We start from the raw sequence: 17,369 nt of genomic DNA on the forward strand, positions 1-17,369 counted from the left end.
GATCCGTTTGCAAGCAATGTTTAGAGGTATTGCAATGCGCCACAAAAACAAATATGATGAGATCAGCTTGGTGAGAAGAGCAAAGTAGGGGCATTCATGTGTGTATGAATGAGGAAGTCACAAGGCTCCCCTTTGTAAAAGATTTTATTTTTGTACTTCAAATCCATTATAGATCCATATCTGGGAGAATTTTAGGAAAGAATTGTGTGATATTCCTAACAGGCAGATGTGCTTAGCTGGATATGATCCATGTAACTACTGCACACGTACTGACAGTGCAATAAATCACAAGGACAAATGCACCAGTATAGCACCCATATAGCACGTTATGTGTGGTGTGCTCCAGCAATGCATTCTATATCCCAATACTACTGAACTTCACAGAGGCAGATTAACCGGCTCATATCAATGATACCAGGGACACAACATATGTTTCTGTAAAAGACACTGATAATCATGGGGACAGGTGGAGTGTCTCTCTGGCCTGGTCTCACTGTGGGACCTGGTGTATGTGTGGGACGAGTGTGCAGGTCATACCCTCTCTCTTTCCCTCTGCTTCTTGCCACTCGTGCTCTGGGGATGCATTCGCCCTCACTGTTATGAGGCGGAGCCAATGAGTGGTGATTGGCATTTTAACTGCTTCCAGGGGCATCTTTTGCAAAAATTGCACTACATGCGGCAAGGTTAGGAAACCATGGGATTCCCTGCGGGATTGCACTGAGTCATTTGCCCCAGCGACACCGCATCCTGACTGGTGCCTACCTGACAATTCTCAGGAAGGATCCCGGACCCCTTACACAGGCTCCTGATTCCTGGAATTGCAGGTCAATCTCCCAACTGCACTGAGCCCCAACAGAGGACTACACTTAGGATATTTGTCTGGCACATTGGGAGTTGGGAGCCAGCACAGAAGATCTGGGATCCTCCCGGGTAGATCGGGAAAGCTGCAAGTTACACATGCAGATAGTGAAATAGCTGGAATACAGAATTCCAGAAACCTTTCCCCACTTGATGGTAGTTGACGTTCTTCCTTAACCTTGAGGTATTGGCTTCTGACGTTTATCAGTATCTCCAAGCCCACTCCCCTATTATTCTTTTAACTGTTCCTCCTTCCCCACCCCCCCACCCCCCATTTTCTCCCTTTATCTCCTGAAGGCACTGGTTCTTACTTGGGATACAATTCCACAGCTCTCTGGTGGCTCTCCCAAGTGACCAGTCCTCCCGTGTGAGCCAAGGTGGTGAGCGTCAGCGGGCTATTTCAGCATGGAGAACGTTTCAGCTGAGACTCCCTGCTGTCCTCGCCCCACGTACGTACGCACATACCTGCACTTTGCAGCAGGGGGCACTAGAGACCAAGGGCAGGAACCCTTCCGTAGTCAGAGGCCAAATGTCGCACCACAGATGAGATTGACTAACTGAACATGGACTCGAGGGTGAAACCTGGGGCCTTCGCGATTGTATCCCTTGGCGGAGCATGTACGCGCTAGGTCATAAGGGAATCTTATCGTTGCTCTTACAAGTATTTATTATATCAAACACGCATGGTCAAAGGGACAGGCAATACTCACGTGTCAACACCTTGACAGAGATTGGCTGTTTCTGTTGTATAGTTTGAGTGTGGTTGAATCTGGCGTAGCAGATATAGTCCCCCCGGGTGTCTTCTGGTTGCACGTTTGAGAAGTAAAGATCTCCGTTCAGACCCTGCGAGACCCGTGCATTTTGTGTAAACCTCTGCATCACTAGAAAGAAAAAACACAAAGGATAAAGATTTGAGAACCCAGAAAGCGACAGGATTTCACGACCAGCATTAACATGGCACTGAAGGCAGACTATTGCACCAACGGTAAAATCATTGTCTCTCTTCATGTGCCCACTAGGCCGTTGCGCCATTTGGAAAGTAAAATTGATAATCTGGGTAGCCTTGCAGTGTGCCAGGGCAGAATCCGAGTTTTTGTTTTAGTCGTAGATTGTAAATGTGTGTGTTAAATGCCCCAAACATCTGGAACATTTAAGGCACAAACCTGGGGTTCAGACCGGCTGTGAAACCCCTCACTTGGGCCTTGCTGTCACTCACCCTTTGAGCCCTTCACTGCTCTTAATCTCTGAAAAGCAGAGAAGTTATGTTAAACTTACATAGAACCTTGGTTAGACCACACTTGGAGTACTGTGAACACTTCTGGTCTCCATATTATAAAAAGGATATAGAGTCATTGGAGAAGTTGCAAACAAGACTTACTAGGATGATAACAGAACTGAGGTTATATCTACCAGGAAAGATTGAACAGGCTGGGGCTCTTTTCTCTAGAAAAGAGTAGGCTGAGGGGTGACCCTCTGGCAACTCATTGAAGTGGGTATTCTTCAGCCAATGTCAGCAGGCTATTCGACTGCAGGAGCCAACACAACTGAATCCCAATCCTATCCATACTCGCATGCTTTCCACCAGGGTACAATGGACAGCCATGAAGAGCTGATTGATTACCATCCCCCATCCCCTCCCCAACCCAGGAGCTGAGGCCAACAGTCGAACCCCAACTGCTTCTTCCAGCTGCGTCAGCTGCTACCTGTGTATTACTAAGACGCGCCTGAAAGTTAGGCTCTGAACTTACAGTTATCCATCCAGAAGATGATGGGCGGTGGCAGGCCAGATGGAGGGTCACAGCGGAGGACCAGTGAAGCTCCCTCTTTGACTACAATCGGATCGATCTTCTCTTTGGCCCACATGGGAGACCCTGGAAATGGGGGCAGAACAGATCAGAGTTTTAACACTGCAAGCTTTTCCTTAAAAAAGGCACAGCCAGTGCAGATTATATGGGAGGTGAACGTTTGGTACATCAGTCTAGAAACGACTTTGGGAGGTCTCAGCAAACAAAGGTTCAACACATTCGTATTATCTTCCTCTGTTCACTGTAGCAGAAACGGTTATCCTGCTTATGTTAAGCAGATTAACCGCCCCTGTTAAAATAGTGGACTATCACGGACTAGGCGTTTGTCCACCGATACCTCAAAACAGTAGCTTCTAGGCTTACATCCCCCAGGAAAGGCCCCAAGTGCAGAAAGGGCGAGCAACATTGTATTCATGAGGAGAAGGGGGTGGAATCAGTTCAATCGTGGAAAGTTGCGACAGACAGGTACAATGGCAGGCCTGCTCCAGGAACACCAGTGGAAGTCAATGATAGATCAACATGGCAGCCCTGGAATGTGAGCAGTATTGCACGTGGAAAAAAAAATCTTTAAATATGAAGTGAATGATGCTGTTTCTATGTGAAATAGAGGGACTTTTCCCCTCCCCTCATCCAAACATCTTTGGACCTTCAAACAGGGACACTTTGAGAGCCGGGGACTATAGGCCGTTTACTTTAACAGTGATTTTTCACTGTGAGAATTCTGGAGTTGGACCAGAACCCACCCCCCTGCCCAGTAAATGATGCACCAGAACAGGACATTTTTGTACCAGCCTGTCACGGGGAAGATACTAAACGGATTCATCGAAGGAAACATCATTTTTTGTTCCCCGTTCAGCTCCATTGCTGGCAGTCCTTCCCAGCGCCAACAGAGCTGTGGTAGTCGGTGCTGTGGGGGTCAAGTACGTAGAAGGAAACAGGTATCAGGGAATGAAACATAGGAAACAATTCATGCAAGTTTATAACTAACCATCGGCCACACAGTTACCTTCCAGCAAGATGAATTTGATGATTAAAAAGAGGTCTTTAGTTAGAAAGAGAAAGAAATGAGATAATTAAAGAAGCAGAATTAAAAAATATGTGGCACAAATACACTGACAAGATCAAAGAAAGAAAGAACTTGCATATATACAGTGTCTTTCACGACCTCAGGACGTCCCAAAGAGCTTTACAGCCAATTAAGTACTTTTTGAAGCGGAGTTACTGGTGTAATATATGAAACACGGCAGCCAATTTTCACATAGCAAAATCCCACAAACAACAATGAGATGAATGACCAGATAATCTGTCTTTTTAGTGATGTTGGTTGAGGGATAAATATTGGCCAGGACACCGGGGAGAACTTCCTGCTCTTCTTCAAATAGTGAGATGGGATCTTTCACGTCCACCTGAGAGGGGAGACGGGGCCTTGGCTTTAAACAAGAACATTGGCACATGGAAGGTTACAGAATTGTGTTAAAAGGGATTTGCACAATGCCTGTATATTATCAAACAAAGCTGAGAATTGGTGAAGTATTTGTTCAATTATTGCCTCCCAATGCTGGTTCTACAATATCAGTCTGTTTAAAAGATTCCAAATGGTCGATTCTCACTCAGAAATTCATTCTGGATTTCTGTAATCGCGTGAATTTCATCGGCATTCAGTTGAAAGTGTGGTATGTTCAGGGCCCCACACCCCTCCCCTGCTCCCTGAGGTTGACACTGTGGTATGCTCAGGGCCCCAAACCCTCCCCTGCTCCCTGAGGTTGACACTGTGGTATGCTCAGGGCCCCACATCCCTCCCCTGCTCCCTGAGGTTGACACTGTGGTATGCTCAGGGCCCCACACCCCTCCCCTGCTCCCTGAGGTTGACACTGTGGTATGCTCAGGGCCCCACATCCCTCCCCTGCTCCCTGAGGTTGACACTGTGGTATGTTCAGGGCCCCACACCCCTCCCCTGCTCCCTGAGGTTGACACTGTGGTATGCTCAGGGCCCCACACCCCTCCCCTGCTCCCTGAGGTTGACACTGTGGTATGCTCAGGGCCCCACACCCCTCCCCTGCTCCCTGCGGTTGACACTGTGGTATGCTCAGGACTCCACACCCCTCCCCTGCTCCCTGCGGTTGACACTGTGGTATGCTCAGGGCCCCACACCCCTCCCCTGCTCCCTGAGGTTGACACTGTGGTATGCTCAGGGCCCCACACCCCTCCCCTGCTCCCTGAGGTTGACACTGTGGTATGCTCAGGGCCCCACACCCCTCCCCTGCTCCCTGCGGTTGACACTGTGGTATGCTCAGGGCCCCACACCCCTCCCCTGCTCCCTGCGGTTAACACTGTGGTATGCTCAGGGCCCCACACCCCTCCCCTGCTCCCTGCAGTTGACACTGTGGTATGCTCAGGGCCCCACACCCCTCCCCTGCTCCCTGCAGTTGACACTGTGGTATGCTCAGGGCCCCACACCCCTCCCCTGCTCCCTCCGATTTTACACCATGAAAGGCCACTACTTTCACCACCGGGAAAATCCTCTAACGCAAGATTTTCAGGCGCGAGCCCCACATCTGCAAGGGCATCACCTCATGGCACAAATTGAAGGTGGTTAGCAGAGGAAATCTGCGTCCGTCCAAGTGGCTGTAATGTCGCCTTTTCTCCTTTCTCTTATTCTTACTACAGAATCGTAGAAACTTCAGCACACGAGGAGGGTTGTGTCTGTGCAGCTGTTAGCTACACCTTGAAGCTACCTACGCTTCTTTTATGTTCTGTGAATTTTGTGCCTAGTAAGGTGAGGGATGGCAGTGCTGGCGAAAGATACACTTCCCCATTTTGGGCACCAAGTGTTAGCATCAAACATTCCCGGTCAGTATAATATAAAGGAATTGCAGTTATGTAATGCCTTTCTCAACCTCAGGACATCCCAAAGCGCTTTACAGCCAATGAAGTACTTGTGTTTGAAGTGGAGTAACTGTTGCAATGTCGGGAAACGCGGCAGTGAGTCTGTTCACAGCAAAGAAATACATGACCAGATAATCTGTTTAAGTGATATTGAGGGATAAATAATGGCCAGGACACTGGGGAGAATGCCCCTGCTCCTCTTTGAATAGTGCTGTGGGATCTTTTATGTCCATCTGAGAGAGCAGACGGGACCTCGGTTTATCGTCTCATCCGAAACTCGGCACCTCCGGCAGCGCAGCACTCCCTCAGTACTGCGCTGGAGTGTCAGCCTAGATTTAGTGCTCAGGTCCCTGGAGTGGGGCTTGAGAGCATAAGCTGAAAGGGTTGTTGCCCCATCTAGTTTTTGAATTGGCCAATTTTTTCAGGCACCAAAACTCTATTTCTTTTATATTAGAAAAAAGCCCATTTTTTTTTAACCTGGCTGTGCCTCATGATGTGTGAGCATTAGTTATTAAGATTGTCTGTGAATTTTCAGCAGCAAATAAAACCTTAGATCTTAAGCCATGATCCCACCTAACCTCCTCTATGCCATCCTCTGTCCAGCTTTGGACTTGAAAGAAGGTAAGGAACATTGATGTGGGAAGGCCGTAGCAACACCAGAGACAGTTTTGAGTCATGAATGGTGGCTTTAAAATGTTTGCTGTTGCATGCAGTGATCTTTGGTTTGGTATCTGCTCCTTACTGTTCCTCAGAGGCAAATTAAAAACTTGACAATAGTGTTGAAGGAACGGTCGAATGACACATTTACTCACTGGACTGCCGGATGACAATTTTGCTGGAGACGGCTGTGCCGCGATCGTTTCTTGCCGTACATTGATACTCTCCTTCATAAGCTTCTGCCTTCCCGCCACTCACAATGTCAACCAGCAGAGTCCCAGAGTTTGGTTTCATTGTCACTCGAGGGTCTTTATCAAGGTTAAAATGGGTTCCATTGCGCGTCCATGAAAAGCTACAGAAGATGGCCAAGAAATAAAAACAGATTATCAAAATGCAGTATTATCAAAACAAATTTACAAGTCATTCGCACGGTACAAAGTTTCGTGCCGCCACTTATAAAAGAACACATAAGAATTTTAATGTCAGCTGTGGCTCATTCTGAGCCAGAAGGTTGTGGGTTCAAGCCCCACTCCAGGACAAAATCTAAGTTGATGCTTCGGTACAATATGGAGTGAGAAAGGGCAGAGATGCAAAAAAAAAAACCCTTTAGCCACATTTGAAGAGGATCAGAGAGCTCTCCTGGTGTCTGGCCAACGTCCCTCCCTCATCAAGAACCTCCAGGGTCTGATCCTTACGTGACACAGCAGGAACCTGACATGAATGTGGCTGAGGAGCCACACAGGTATCTCATAAGACACCAATTCAATTAATGGTAAGATTAAGCAGTTAGAAGGAAGACAGGTAACAACAGAGAGATGACACCTTAATTGAAAGAAATGATCTTGGGTAACTTTGAATTGGAATGCCAAGGATTGAATAAACAAAATATTTCAAAAGGCAAATGCCAAAGTTCTTACATTTTGACCTTTCCCAATGAAAAGAAACAGCAATGTTCAATATTCGGCTCTGTCATAAATTACCCAAATACCAGAATTCACTCATCAATTACCTTGGGGAAAAAATACATATCCAGTAATAACTGCATCAATTGCAAAAGTGGGACAGGAAATGTAGAACAAAAAAATCAGGTCACACATGTATCAAGATGCGTTAAAGCAAAGTTAGTTAGCCAGGCTTTTTTCAAAATTGAGAAACCAAGGGAAGGGCCATGACCCATAACGCAGGGCACTAAGGTAGAGAACAGTCGGATGAGATAAATCATGAAACAGTCGTTAGGTGAAACCAAGCTTGATTGAGAGTAAGGAGTTCCATAGTTTGGAGGGCCTGAGCAAAGATAAGTTACAATGGGAGATGGTGCAATGAGTCTTGATTTGAACGTGTTAAGAGTGAAGGGAGGATGAACAAAGTGTAGGATGGTGTTTATCGTTACTATTGCACCTTGTCACACCGCTTAGAAACATCTCAAAGCACCTCACGCACAATGACCCACTCTGAGGTGTAACGACAGTTATGTGGCTAAACATGGCAGCCATTTTGCACACTGCACAGTTCTCACCAGCCAGCAATGAGTTGAATGACTAGTTAATCTGTTTCTGATGGTGTTGATTGAGGAAGGAATATTGGCCAGGACACATTTAGGAGGAACAAGAGAGAACGTTCAGAGAAACACTGCACAGTAGCGTCGACAAAACAGAAGAGACGAGGAAGGTTGGGATAGGCAGAGGGAGACACTGGATCCTGGAGGTGAGAAAGGTGTGACGTATCAAGGGACAACTTGACACATGTTGTGTGAGTCCATCAGCTCTTATTTCCCCTCAGTCTGATTGAGCACCTGTTGCTATTCTTTAAGATATTTCATGAACCTGATAACCAATACAAACCTGGGAGATGGCTTCCCCTTCGCCTCACACTGGATCAGGATGTTATCCCTGGGGTCTATTATGTAATCCTTTGGAGACTGGTGGGTAATTGTAGGGGGCTGTGGCACTGGATTAGAAAGAAAAGAGTAGAAAACTATAAATTAAGTGACATTCAAACATCAACGGGGCAACAAAAGTTTATAAAAAACACTTAAAAAGTACTGTTCACGCCAATTTGCCACATCAAGCAGAATCATTCAGGTTGCATGCAGATTCTGTGCTGATCAGGAGATCTGTAGCAACATCAAGAGTGTTCATCTTTCCATCAGTTTGGTCTTTTACCTCAGCCCCTTGTCTCTCTGATTCGCTACATGTACCTGGGCGATCTTTTAAGCCTACTCAATTGTTCAGGCACCTTTTATCAAGCCCCAAACTGGGCTGGATGTGGCAGAGGGACAGAGGAGTGAGTTTAGATCATGGCTTTGAGTCTGAGGTTTGCTTTGATGATGATGAAAGCTCACTGGAAATCTTGATTACCTTGCAGGATTCTTGAGAGACAGTAGCAAAGTTACAAAAATGGATTTTTATTCCAAAATCGGTTTATAATTTAGAGATTTTTTTGATGGGCGGTCAAAGAATGGACAGTAATGTTCAAAACAGAACAGGCGGCAACCCACAGGTGCCAATGATCATGCGATCAGTAATGCAGGAACGCCAAATGTTCTCAATTCTATTGGAATCCATGCCAAGAGTTTGGAGCCTTTAGCTAGATTCTGGCTAGATGAGGCAAGCTGCAATTGGCTGAACAAGTCCCAGCGGATGCCCAAACATGATTCCGCAACACAAGCAGCAAATCTGCGAAACACACGGTTTACACAACCACAGCAAAAAAACCAACTCGTGCACATGCAACGGACGCAGCATCCCGGGAAAGACTGGCACGATGCTAAAACGGCAAACAACGCTTAAAACCAAAAGGAACACACTTTGCGGCTTTCACCAAAGACGCCGCTCGACACAAACTTACGTTCGTCCAGAATTTTTGCTTTATTCCCCAGAATCATCAAATGAGAGAGTAAATAGGACAGGATTATAAAGAGGGGGGAGAAAAAAGCACAGTGTAAGTATGAAGAAAGTTGTCACCTCACACTTATTGTAAACACATGCCAATTATTTTGTGTATAGTTTTATTCCTATTTAGGTTCACTCGCATGGAACGAGGTGGAATGGGACGGTTTGCGTGTTTTATGAACCTAAGTTCGGAACCTGTAAACCTGTGATAGGAAGGCAAGGGGGCACAGTTTCAAACTGGCGAAAGGAAGTTCTTCATACAACCAATGATCAACACATAGGATGCACTTCTCATGGAGCAGGGGAGGCAAAAGCCTTGGGAGTTAATTAAGGGATAGTCAGATCTTATGATTGGGATGCTAAGGGTTTTCCTGGGTATTTACCGTGCGATTTTGTGAACAGAAGATGACTAGTTATTCGAAAGGGACAATCAAGCCTCTGTCACTAGGCCAACTTTCCCAATACGCTAGTATAGTATGCTAGTAAAAATAAATTTAAATAAGGGTCAAAACAAACCTAAACAGGAGATCAAAGTTATGAATAAAATATAACAAGACAAAATAAGGAAGGTCGAAGATGAACTGCAGGTGTGAGGGATAAAAAGATCACCTCAACGGTTGGCCATTGTTCATTGTACGGTCAAGCTGAACCCCCTTACCTTACAATTTAAAACTTTGCAAAAGGTTGCACTGTAAATAGAAATGGCACCTTTTCCGTCTGCCCATTTACATTTGCATTTGCTCGTTGTTCCATTATTTTAGAAACAAACATGACTTCCCCCAGTGGCTCAGTGAGTTTGGCCAGTCATTAGCAGAGTCATACACATCAGGAAGACACCATGCACGATCCCTGGTCTTTGCTGAGTTGGTTGATCTCAACTGGGCTACCACTAGAAGATTCAATGCCCATGGGGTTAGGGAGGGTTCCTGCTGACCCTGGTGGAAGAGCGTGGGTGAGGCCAGGATCTGTGCGGGCTGCAATGCCCCACCACAGTTGAACAGTCTCCGAGCACCCACCATCAAGCCTCACACATCAAGAATTGCTAATTGGTGTGACACTGCAAGTCAAGCATCGCCCATGCAAGAAGTCAACACCTTCGGGATCAGAGAAAATAAGAAATAAATAGCTGTTCAAAGAGCTGATTAAGAAAACCTGCATTATAATACAAAGCGTTAATGAAACAGTATTTTCTCCTTCCATATTTTCACATGATGCATTGAGATAAGACAGCCCATGTGATCTCATGCTGAGGTATACAAAACAGAAGGCACCTGGTTCGATCACTGATCTTCAACTGTTCTCAGGCAGAGAATTGGGAAACTACAATTGGCCTCAGTACTCCTGGGCTAGGGAGGGCAAATAAAATTAACAGCCGGTGTTCGCACTCCTTCCTGATTGGTAGTCAGTGATTCCTGTGGGGAAGTGCATGCAATTTAGATGCTGGCTGTGGACTGGTTGTAATGCCCTCCATAATCAATTGGCACTCACTGTCTAGGCTCACATGTGACTGTCAATGGCCAATTAAAGGGGCAGCTGGCACCCGTGGAACCCAAGTGCCTTCAGGGATAAAAAGCATTTTAAAATGATTAGACTGAGCCCCACTAATGTATCTGCGCGTAAAGTCATCGCCCAATATTGTGAGCTACACAGACTGAAAAAGTCCCAGGCTTGATTCATAGACTGCACTGGGTTGCCTGATCCCAGCCTGGCCGGTTACAAGGGCCTCAGCACCCCAGGCCAGGAGGGGGCACAAGTCAGGAGTGTGATGGAATACTCTCCACTTGCCTGGATGAGTGCAGCTCCAACAACACTCAAGAAGCTCGACACCATCCAGGACAAAGCAGCCCGCTTGATTGGCACCCCATCCACTACCCTAAACATTCACTCCCTTCACCACCGGCGCACTGTGGCTGCAGTGTGTACCATCCACAGGATGCACTGCAGCTACTCGCCAAGGCTTCTTCGACAGCATCTCCCAAACCCGCGACCTCTACCACCTAGAAGGACAAGGGCAGCAGGCACATGGGAACAACACCACCTGCACGTTCCCCTCCAAGTCACACACCATCCCGACTTGGAAATATATCGCCGTTCCTTCATCGTCGCTGGGTCAAAATCCTGGAACTCCCTTCCTAACAGCACTGTGGGAGAACCTTCACCACACGGACTGCAGCGGTTCAAGAAGGCGGCTCACCACCACCTTCTCAAGGGCAATTAGGGATGGGCAATAAATGCCGGCCTCGCCAGCGACGCCCACATCCCGTGAACGAATAAAAAAAATCATCAGTCAAGTGCTCACTCCTGACTGCTATCCAGTGATCCCTCCTTGAAAGTGCATCTGAGCGGACATTGGGTAAAGATTGAATCAAATCTGGCTGCGACACCCTTTGTGGTTGAATAGCTTGCTAACGCTGACTGACTGGGTTCACACGTGATTCTGAAGATTCACAGATGAAGATTGATCCCTTGGGCCATGCACCGAATGGTGGCCACCACCTGTGGAACTGTGTCCCAGAAAGAGGCAGCACCTTCAGACCAGAAACAGAAAAAATTGGAGGGAGGTGGAGGGCACGGAATTAGAGGTGGGAAAATTAATGAGTCAGAAAGATTTGACACGACCCCCCCCCTCCTCCTTCCCCATTATGGAGGATTTAGTATCCACAGCTTTTTTCATTGGTTGCTTCAGGCTTTCATACACTCAAAAAGACGGTAGCTACATGTTGGAGTCTATTATGTGTTCAGAGCAAAAAAAGAAAGCCCTTCTTTTTTCAAATATACTTCAGTCTCTATCTTTAGTCCTTCAGTGGTGCCTATGTTTTAACTTGCTGACCAACATCACAGAGAAGACTTTACCCAATAAATGATGGCTTCACCTCCAAGACCAACTCCCTCTGCTGGACGCACAAATAATTGCGTAATTTATGTCTTGAACATAGGAACAGGAGTCGGCCATTCAGCCGCTCGAGCCAGTTCCACCGTTGAGATCATGGATGATCTGTATCTTAACTCCATCTACCCACCTTGGTTCTATATCCCTTAATACCTAATAAAAATTTATCAGTCTCAATTTTGAACTGTCCGAGCCTCAACAGCTTTTTGTGTTCCAGGTTTCCACTACACTTTGTGTCAGGGCTTCCTGACATCACCTCTGAATGGCCTAGCTCTAATTTTAAGGTTATGCCCCCTTGTGCTGGACTCCCTCGCCAGAGGAAATAGTTTCTCTCTATCTACCCTATCAACTCCTTTAGTCATCTTAAACACCTCAATTAGATCACCCTTTAATCTCCTATACTCAAGAGAATACAAGCCCAGTCTACACAACCTGTCCTCAAAATTTAACCCTGATATCATTCTGGTGAATCTGCGCTGCACCCCCTCCAAGGCTAATATATCCTTCCTGAGGTGTGGTGCCTAGAACTGAACGCAGTACTCTAAATGGGATCTAACCAGAGCTTCATATAACTGTAACATAACTTCCACTCCTTTGTAACCCTGACCCCTTGCGATAAAGGCCAACATTATAGGTACAGCAAGGGTCAAAATCCTGGAACTCCCTACCTAACAGCACTGTGGGAGTACCTTCACCACATGGACTACAGCGGTTCAAGAAGGCAGCTCATCCCCACCTTCTCAAGGGCAATAAATGCCAGCGACGCCCACATCCCATGAATGAATAAAAAGACATCGAGTAAAGATCCCTCCGCAATGTCCCATCAACCCCAGAGCAGGTACTGCATGGGTTAGATACAGAGTAAAGCTCCCCCTATGCTGCTCCATCAAACACTCCCAGGACAAGTACAGTATGGGTTAGATACAGAGTAAAGCTCCCCCTACGCTGCCCCATCAAACACTCCCAGGGCAGGTACAGTATGGGTTAGATACAGAGTAAAGCTCCCCCTACGCTGCCCCATCAAACACTCCCAGGGCAAGTACAGTATGGGTTAGATACAGAGTAAAGCTCCCCCTACGCTGCCCCATCAAATACTCCCAGGGCAGGTACAGTATGGGTTAGATACAGAGTAAAGCTCCCCCTACGCTGCCCCATCAAACACTCCCAGGGCAAGTACAGTATGGCTTAGATACAGAGTAAAGCTCCCCCTACGCTGCCCCATCAAACACTCCCAGGGAAAATGCAGCACGGGTTAGATATAGAGTGTAAAGCTCCCTCTTTTCTTTGAAAAAGGCAACATCAGTTTTCTAATGGACCTGAAGCACATTACTTCACACAGTTACAGAAAATCTGTCATTATCTATTTGCCTGTAAACAAATTTTAATTTCTTTCCAATGACTCCACCCCGACCATTGCTTCTCAACAGCTGCTCTAGGAGATGACATACATCCCTGCTTTAATTGCTAAACATAATGCATTTAGGACAAAAAAAATGCTGTTCACTTAGTAGCCTTGTAAATAATTAACATCATCCATCGCAGAATCATGCATCACACTCCTGTACCTCAGGAAATTGTCTGAATAGCTCTTATGTTAAATGAAGTACAACACAGCAGTAAATCCCCTCTCTTTGTAAATTAGGACAAATCGTCAAGCAAATTAACCAAACCAGATTGTTTTTCACTTCGAAGGCTTTAATGTGTAAATCACATATTTTCTTTTCTTCCTATAAAATCGAATAAATTAGACGCCCACCTTAGTGCTGACTGTGTCCTCTAATACATCTAATTCTATCTGCAAATATTCAGAGGAATAATTCTAGTCTCAGTCCAGTTGCCACAGCACAAAACCACCTCTAACTTGGCAGTGAATTGTCAATCTCACTCAGGGATGTCACGGCATGATTGGAACAAGAGATGAAAAGATGTCACACTGATACAGTAAGGTTCTCTGGTTAGGGATGAGGCATATAGTTGGGACAGAGTAGAGGGAGCTTTCATCTGTATCTTAATTGTGCTATACCTTACCCTATCGTACTCTTCAGATCTTCCATGGCTTCATCCGCACTGCCTGCTCATCCAACTCTGGTCTACAATGATCCTCCCTTCCCTCCGATCCACCATCGCACTGCAGTCCTCCTCACCTTCCGTCCACTCTGCTCACCTTCAAAAGCCTGAGTAATTGGTATTTCAGGCCACTTCCCTTCACTTCTCTCCTACTGCCTGCTGTGTTCACTGATTCCCGTGCAAAGCAGCCTGGGGCAATTGTTGACGTGAATGGCAACTAACTATATGTCATGTTTCATGCTGACACTGGGTGCTTGCAATGAAAAGTGTTCCCTTCCCCAACATCAAAATCCCTCACCCTGATGAGCACAAAACTTGTAGGGAAGAAAAAAGCACTCTTATAAAGCAATAACTTTTGGATTTTGATGGCAAAAGGCACAGAAGGTCCACAAAGAGGTAAAATTTGGTGCTTAGTTATCTCCTTGAAGCCTGTGAAGCTCAACAGGTTTAATTGATCAAGAGGTTCTCAGTAGGGCAGAACTGAACCCTTGGGCAGTTTAAAAAAGCTTCCCCGGTGATCCACCTGATTGCTGCGTCCAGCCAGCTCTGCCTGCGCTGTTGATTAGCTGCTCACCAGCAGGGGGCCCAGATATCGCGAGTGGCGAGCACCACTTAAAGGCAGCCTGCACCTCTTAAAGGGAAGCTGCATTGTGGCTGCAGGAAATGGTGGAAGTCAATTGGGAAGTGAATCTGTGCTGTAATATAGTGCAGTATGGTGATGATGGGACCTCTGGAACTTTTAACGAGCAACAACTGGGCTGCTCAACATTTGCGGGACTCTGATATTTGCAAAATATAAGATACGGGTCTGCATCGAGTCTGAACGGAGATCGGATATCGCACACGTAAAACACAGATACAGGTCCCGTCCCTATGTTTACAAACTGTTGAGTTATTTTAAAACATTGAATAAAGATTGCGCATTACTGAATCCCACGTCCTCCAATCTGCACACCAGACCTCACCAATCTGCTGATCTGAGTTTGTACCGGGCCTGCGAGAGAGCGTGCACCAAGGTTCTCTGATGATGCTCTAGAGGCCTTGGTGCAAGAGATGGACAGAAGGAGGGGCATCCTATATCCACAGTGGGGGGAGGGCAAGAGGCCCTCCAGACACATGCTCCCGAGGCAGTGGGAGGCTGTAGGGGATGAAGCCAGTGGGAGGCTGTAGGGGATGAAGCCAATGCCAGGCGCATAGCACCACGAACATGGATGTAGTACAGGAAGAAGTTCAATGTTTTGACATGAGTGGTCAAGGTGAGTGAGGTCAGCTGTCAAGTGGCGTCTCCTATCAACTGCACCACTAGCCGCATCCACTGCTCCCCGCACTATACCCTCCATCACCCACATACCAATAAACTCTTTCAATCAGTACTCAACTCTTCCAATCAGATGCTTCATCTCACCCTCACACATTATCACTGTTGCAAGCCGCACACCCACAAATCACAGGCCACACACATTTGCAGCTTTTCAACCATGACAGCCACATCACCCAAATATCTTGCAGGACACTCACCGACACACGTCCCGCTTTCTTGCAGGAGAAGATGGCACATAACAGAAGTCAGCAAGTGGCAGTGGCTCCATGGAACGTGAACCTGCTGTCCTCTCTCAGGATGACAGCACTCTTGTCCTACACCTGCCACTCTGCCAGTGCCCTTGCTGTTGCCTGTCAGCTAGCCAGCCCACTCCCTGTAGATTATTGAAACTTTACTATGGGAACAGAGGAAGATAGGAACAGGAGTAGGCCATTTAGACCCTCGAGTCTGTTCTGCCATTCAATGTGATCATGGTTGATCTGTGACCTAACTCCATATACCCACCTTAGCCCCATATCCATTAATACCTTTGGTTAACACAAATCTATCAATCTCAGATTTAAAATTAACAATTGAGCTAGCACCAACTGCCATTTGCAGAAGAGAGTTCCAAACTTCTACCACCCTTTGCGTGTAGAAGCATTTCCTAACTTCACTCCTTGGGCTCTACGTTTTAGGCTATGTCCTCTAGTTTTAGTATTCAAGTATAGGAGACCTCCGAAAACAGGTACAAATGCACCAGCAGCCAGTAGCAATAATCCAGCAATTAACCTGTAACTCCTGCATGATCCCTTTAAATAGCGCTGGTGGGGGGGTCCTCCATGCTGTTTAAGACCTGTTCAGCTGTGCGAGGTTAAGACAATGCATTGGCTGGCGTGTTGAGTTCCAAAATCGCATCTGTCCCTTTAAATCAGCGTTACGCACTGATCTACCGCATATTCACCGACTTTACCTGGTGCCGGCGTTGGTTATCTGCGCGTGCGCAAACACCTTTACCAAAATGGCGTCAGGCGCGTGTCACACTAGAAGTGTGCACATGCATTCCGGACGCCATTTTGGGTCCTTAAGAGTCCGAGTAGCGCCCACACAACGGGCGCCACGCGGCCCAATTTAGACCCCGAGGTCTTTCTGTTTTGTACGACTGTATTATCTTGGTGGGGCGTGTTTAGCCACTAAACCATAGGGGCAGCTGTTCCATGAACATCTAATTACATTAATTAACAGATTTCCAATGAGACACTGAGAACGATCAATGATGGAATGGATTTTCACTCACGATCAAGGGGTACGTCCAATGCTGCACTCAGGTGGATCAAAAGGAGAATGAATGAAGTGCTCCTGCATGTTAGGCTTGTTTTCCTTCCTGCCATTCTCCAGCCTCTAAGAGCAGGACTGCTGGAAGACTGCTCCCTCTGGACCCTGGACTTCTGCCGATCCACCAAAAGCTGAAATGATAAGGAATAAGATATTATGACTGACATTACATTATGTCTGTTGCCTGAAAGGAAAAACTAAAGCCGTGCTGGGGACTGAATGTTGTCAGTAAATAGATTCTCTCAGTCACTTGGTTAGTTTGTTAGCCCTCTCACCTCTGAGTCAGAAGGTTGTGGGTTCGTAATCCCACTCCAGAGACTTGAGCACAAAACCTAGGCTGACACTCCAGTGCAGTCCTGAGGGAGCACTGCACTGTCGGAGGTGCCGTCTTTCGGATGATGCGACCTTGGGACATTCCAAAGCGCTTTTCAGCCAATTAAGTACTTTTTTTTTGAAGTGTACTGACTGTTGTACTGTAGGAAACGCGGTAGCCAATTTACACGCTGAGCCACGGCTGACGTGAACAAGGACCCAATATTCTGATTTCTCCACAATCAGCATCGATGAATTGTACTGGAACTCTCATTTTTGAATGCTTCAGGATTTCAGTTGTGGACCTGGCCTTATCCCTAAAATGAACTGCTCAGTCCACAGCTGACTTTAGATTGCAGCATTACATG

At 46.5% G+C, this 17,369-nt stretch overlaps 1 protein-coding gene across 1 annotated transcript in view; it reads right to left on the reverse strand.

Annotated features, from left to right (window-relative positions):
* nrcama (neuronal cell adhesion molecule a) overlaps positions 1–17,369 on the reverse strand; it is a 233,674-nt gene that overhangs the window by 100,637 nt on the left and 115,668 nt on the right. The window contains 6 exon segments of the mRNA XM_067999886.1: positions 1,569–1,739; positions 2,607–2,729; positions 6,362–6,558; positions 8,048–8,153; positions 9,054–9,071; positions 16,652–16,820. Coding sequence (XP_067855987.1) covers positions 1,569–1,739; positions 2,607–2,729; positions 6,362–6,558; positions 8,048–8,153; positions 9,054–9,071; positions 16,652–16,745 — 709 coding nt within the window. The 5' untranslated portion in view covers positions 16,746–16,820.

Source organism: Heptranchias perlo, chromosome 18, assembly GCF_035084215.1.
Source record: "Heptranchias perlo isolate sHepPer1 chromosome 18, sHepPer1.hap1, whole genome shotgun sequence".
Lineage (NCBI taxonomy): Eukaryota > Metazoa > Chordata > Chondrichthyes > Hexanchiformes > Hexanchidae > Heptranchias > Heptranchias perlo.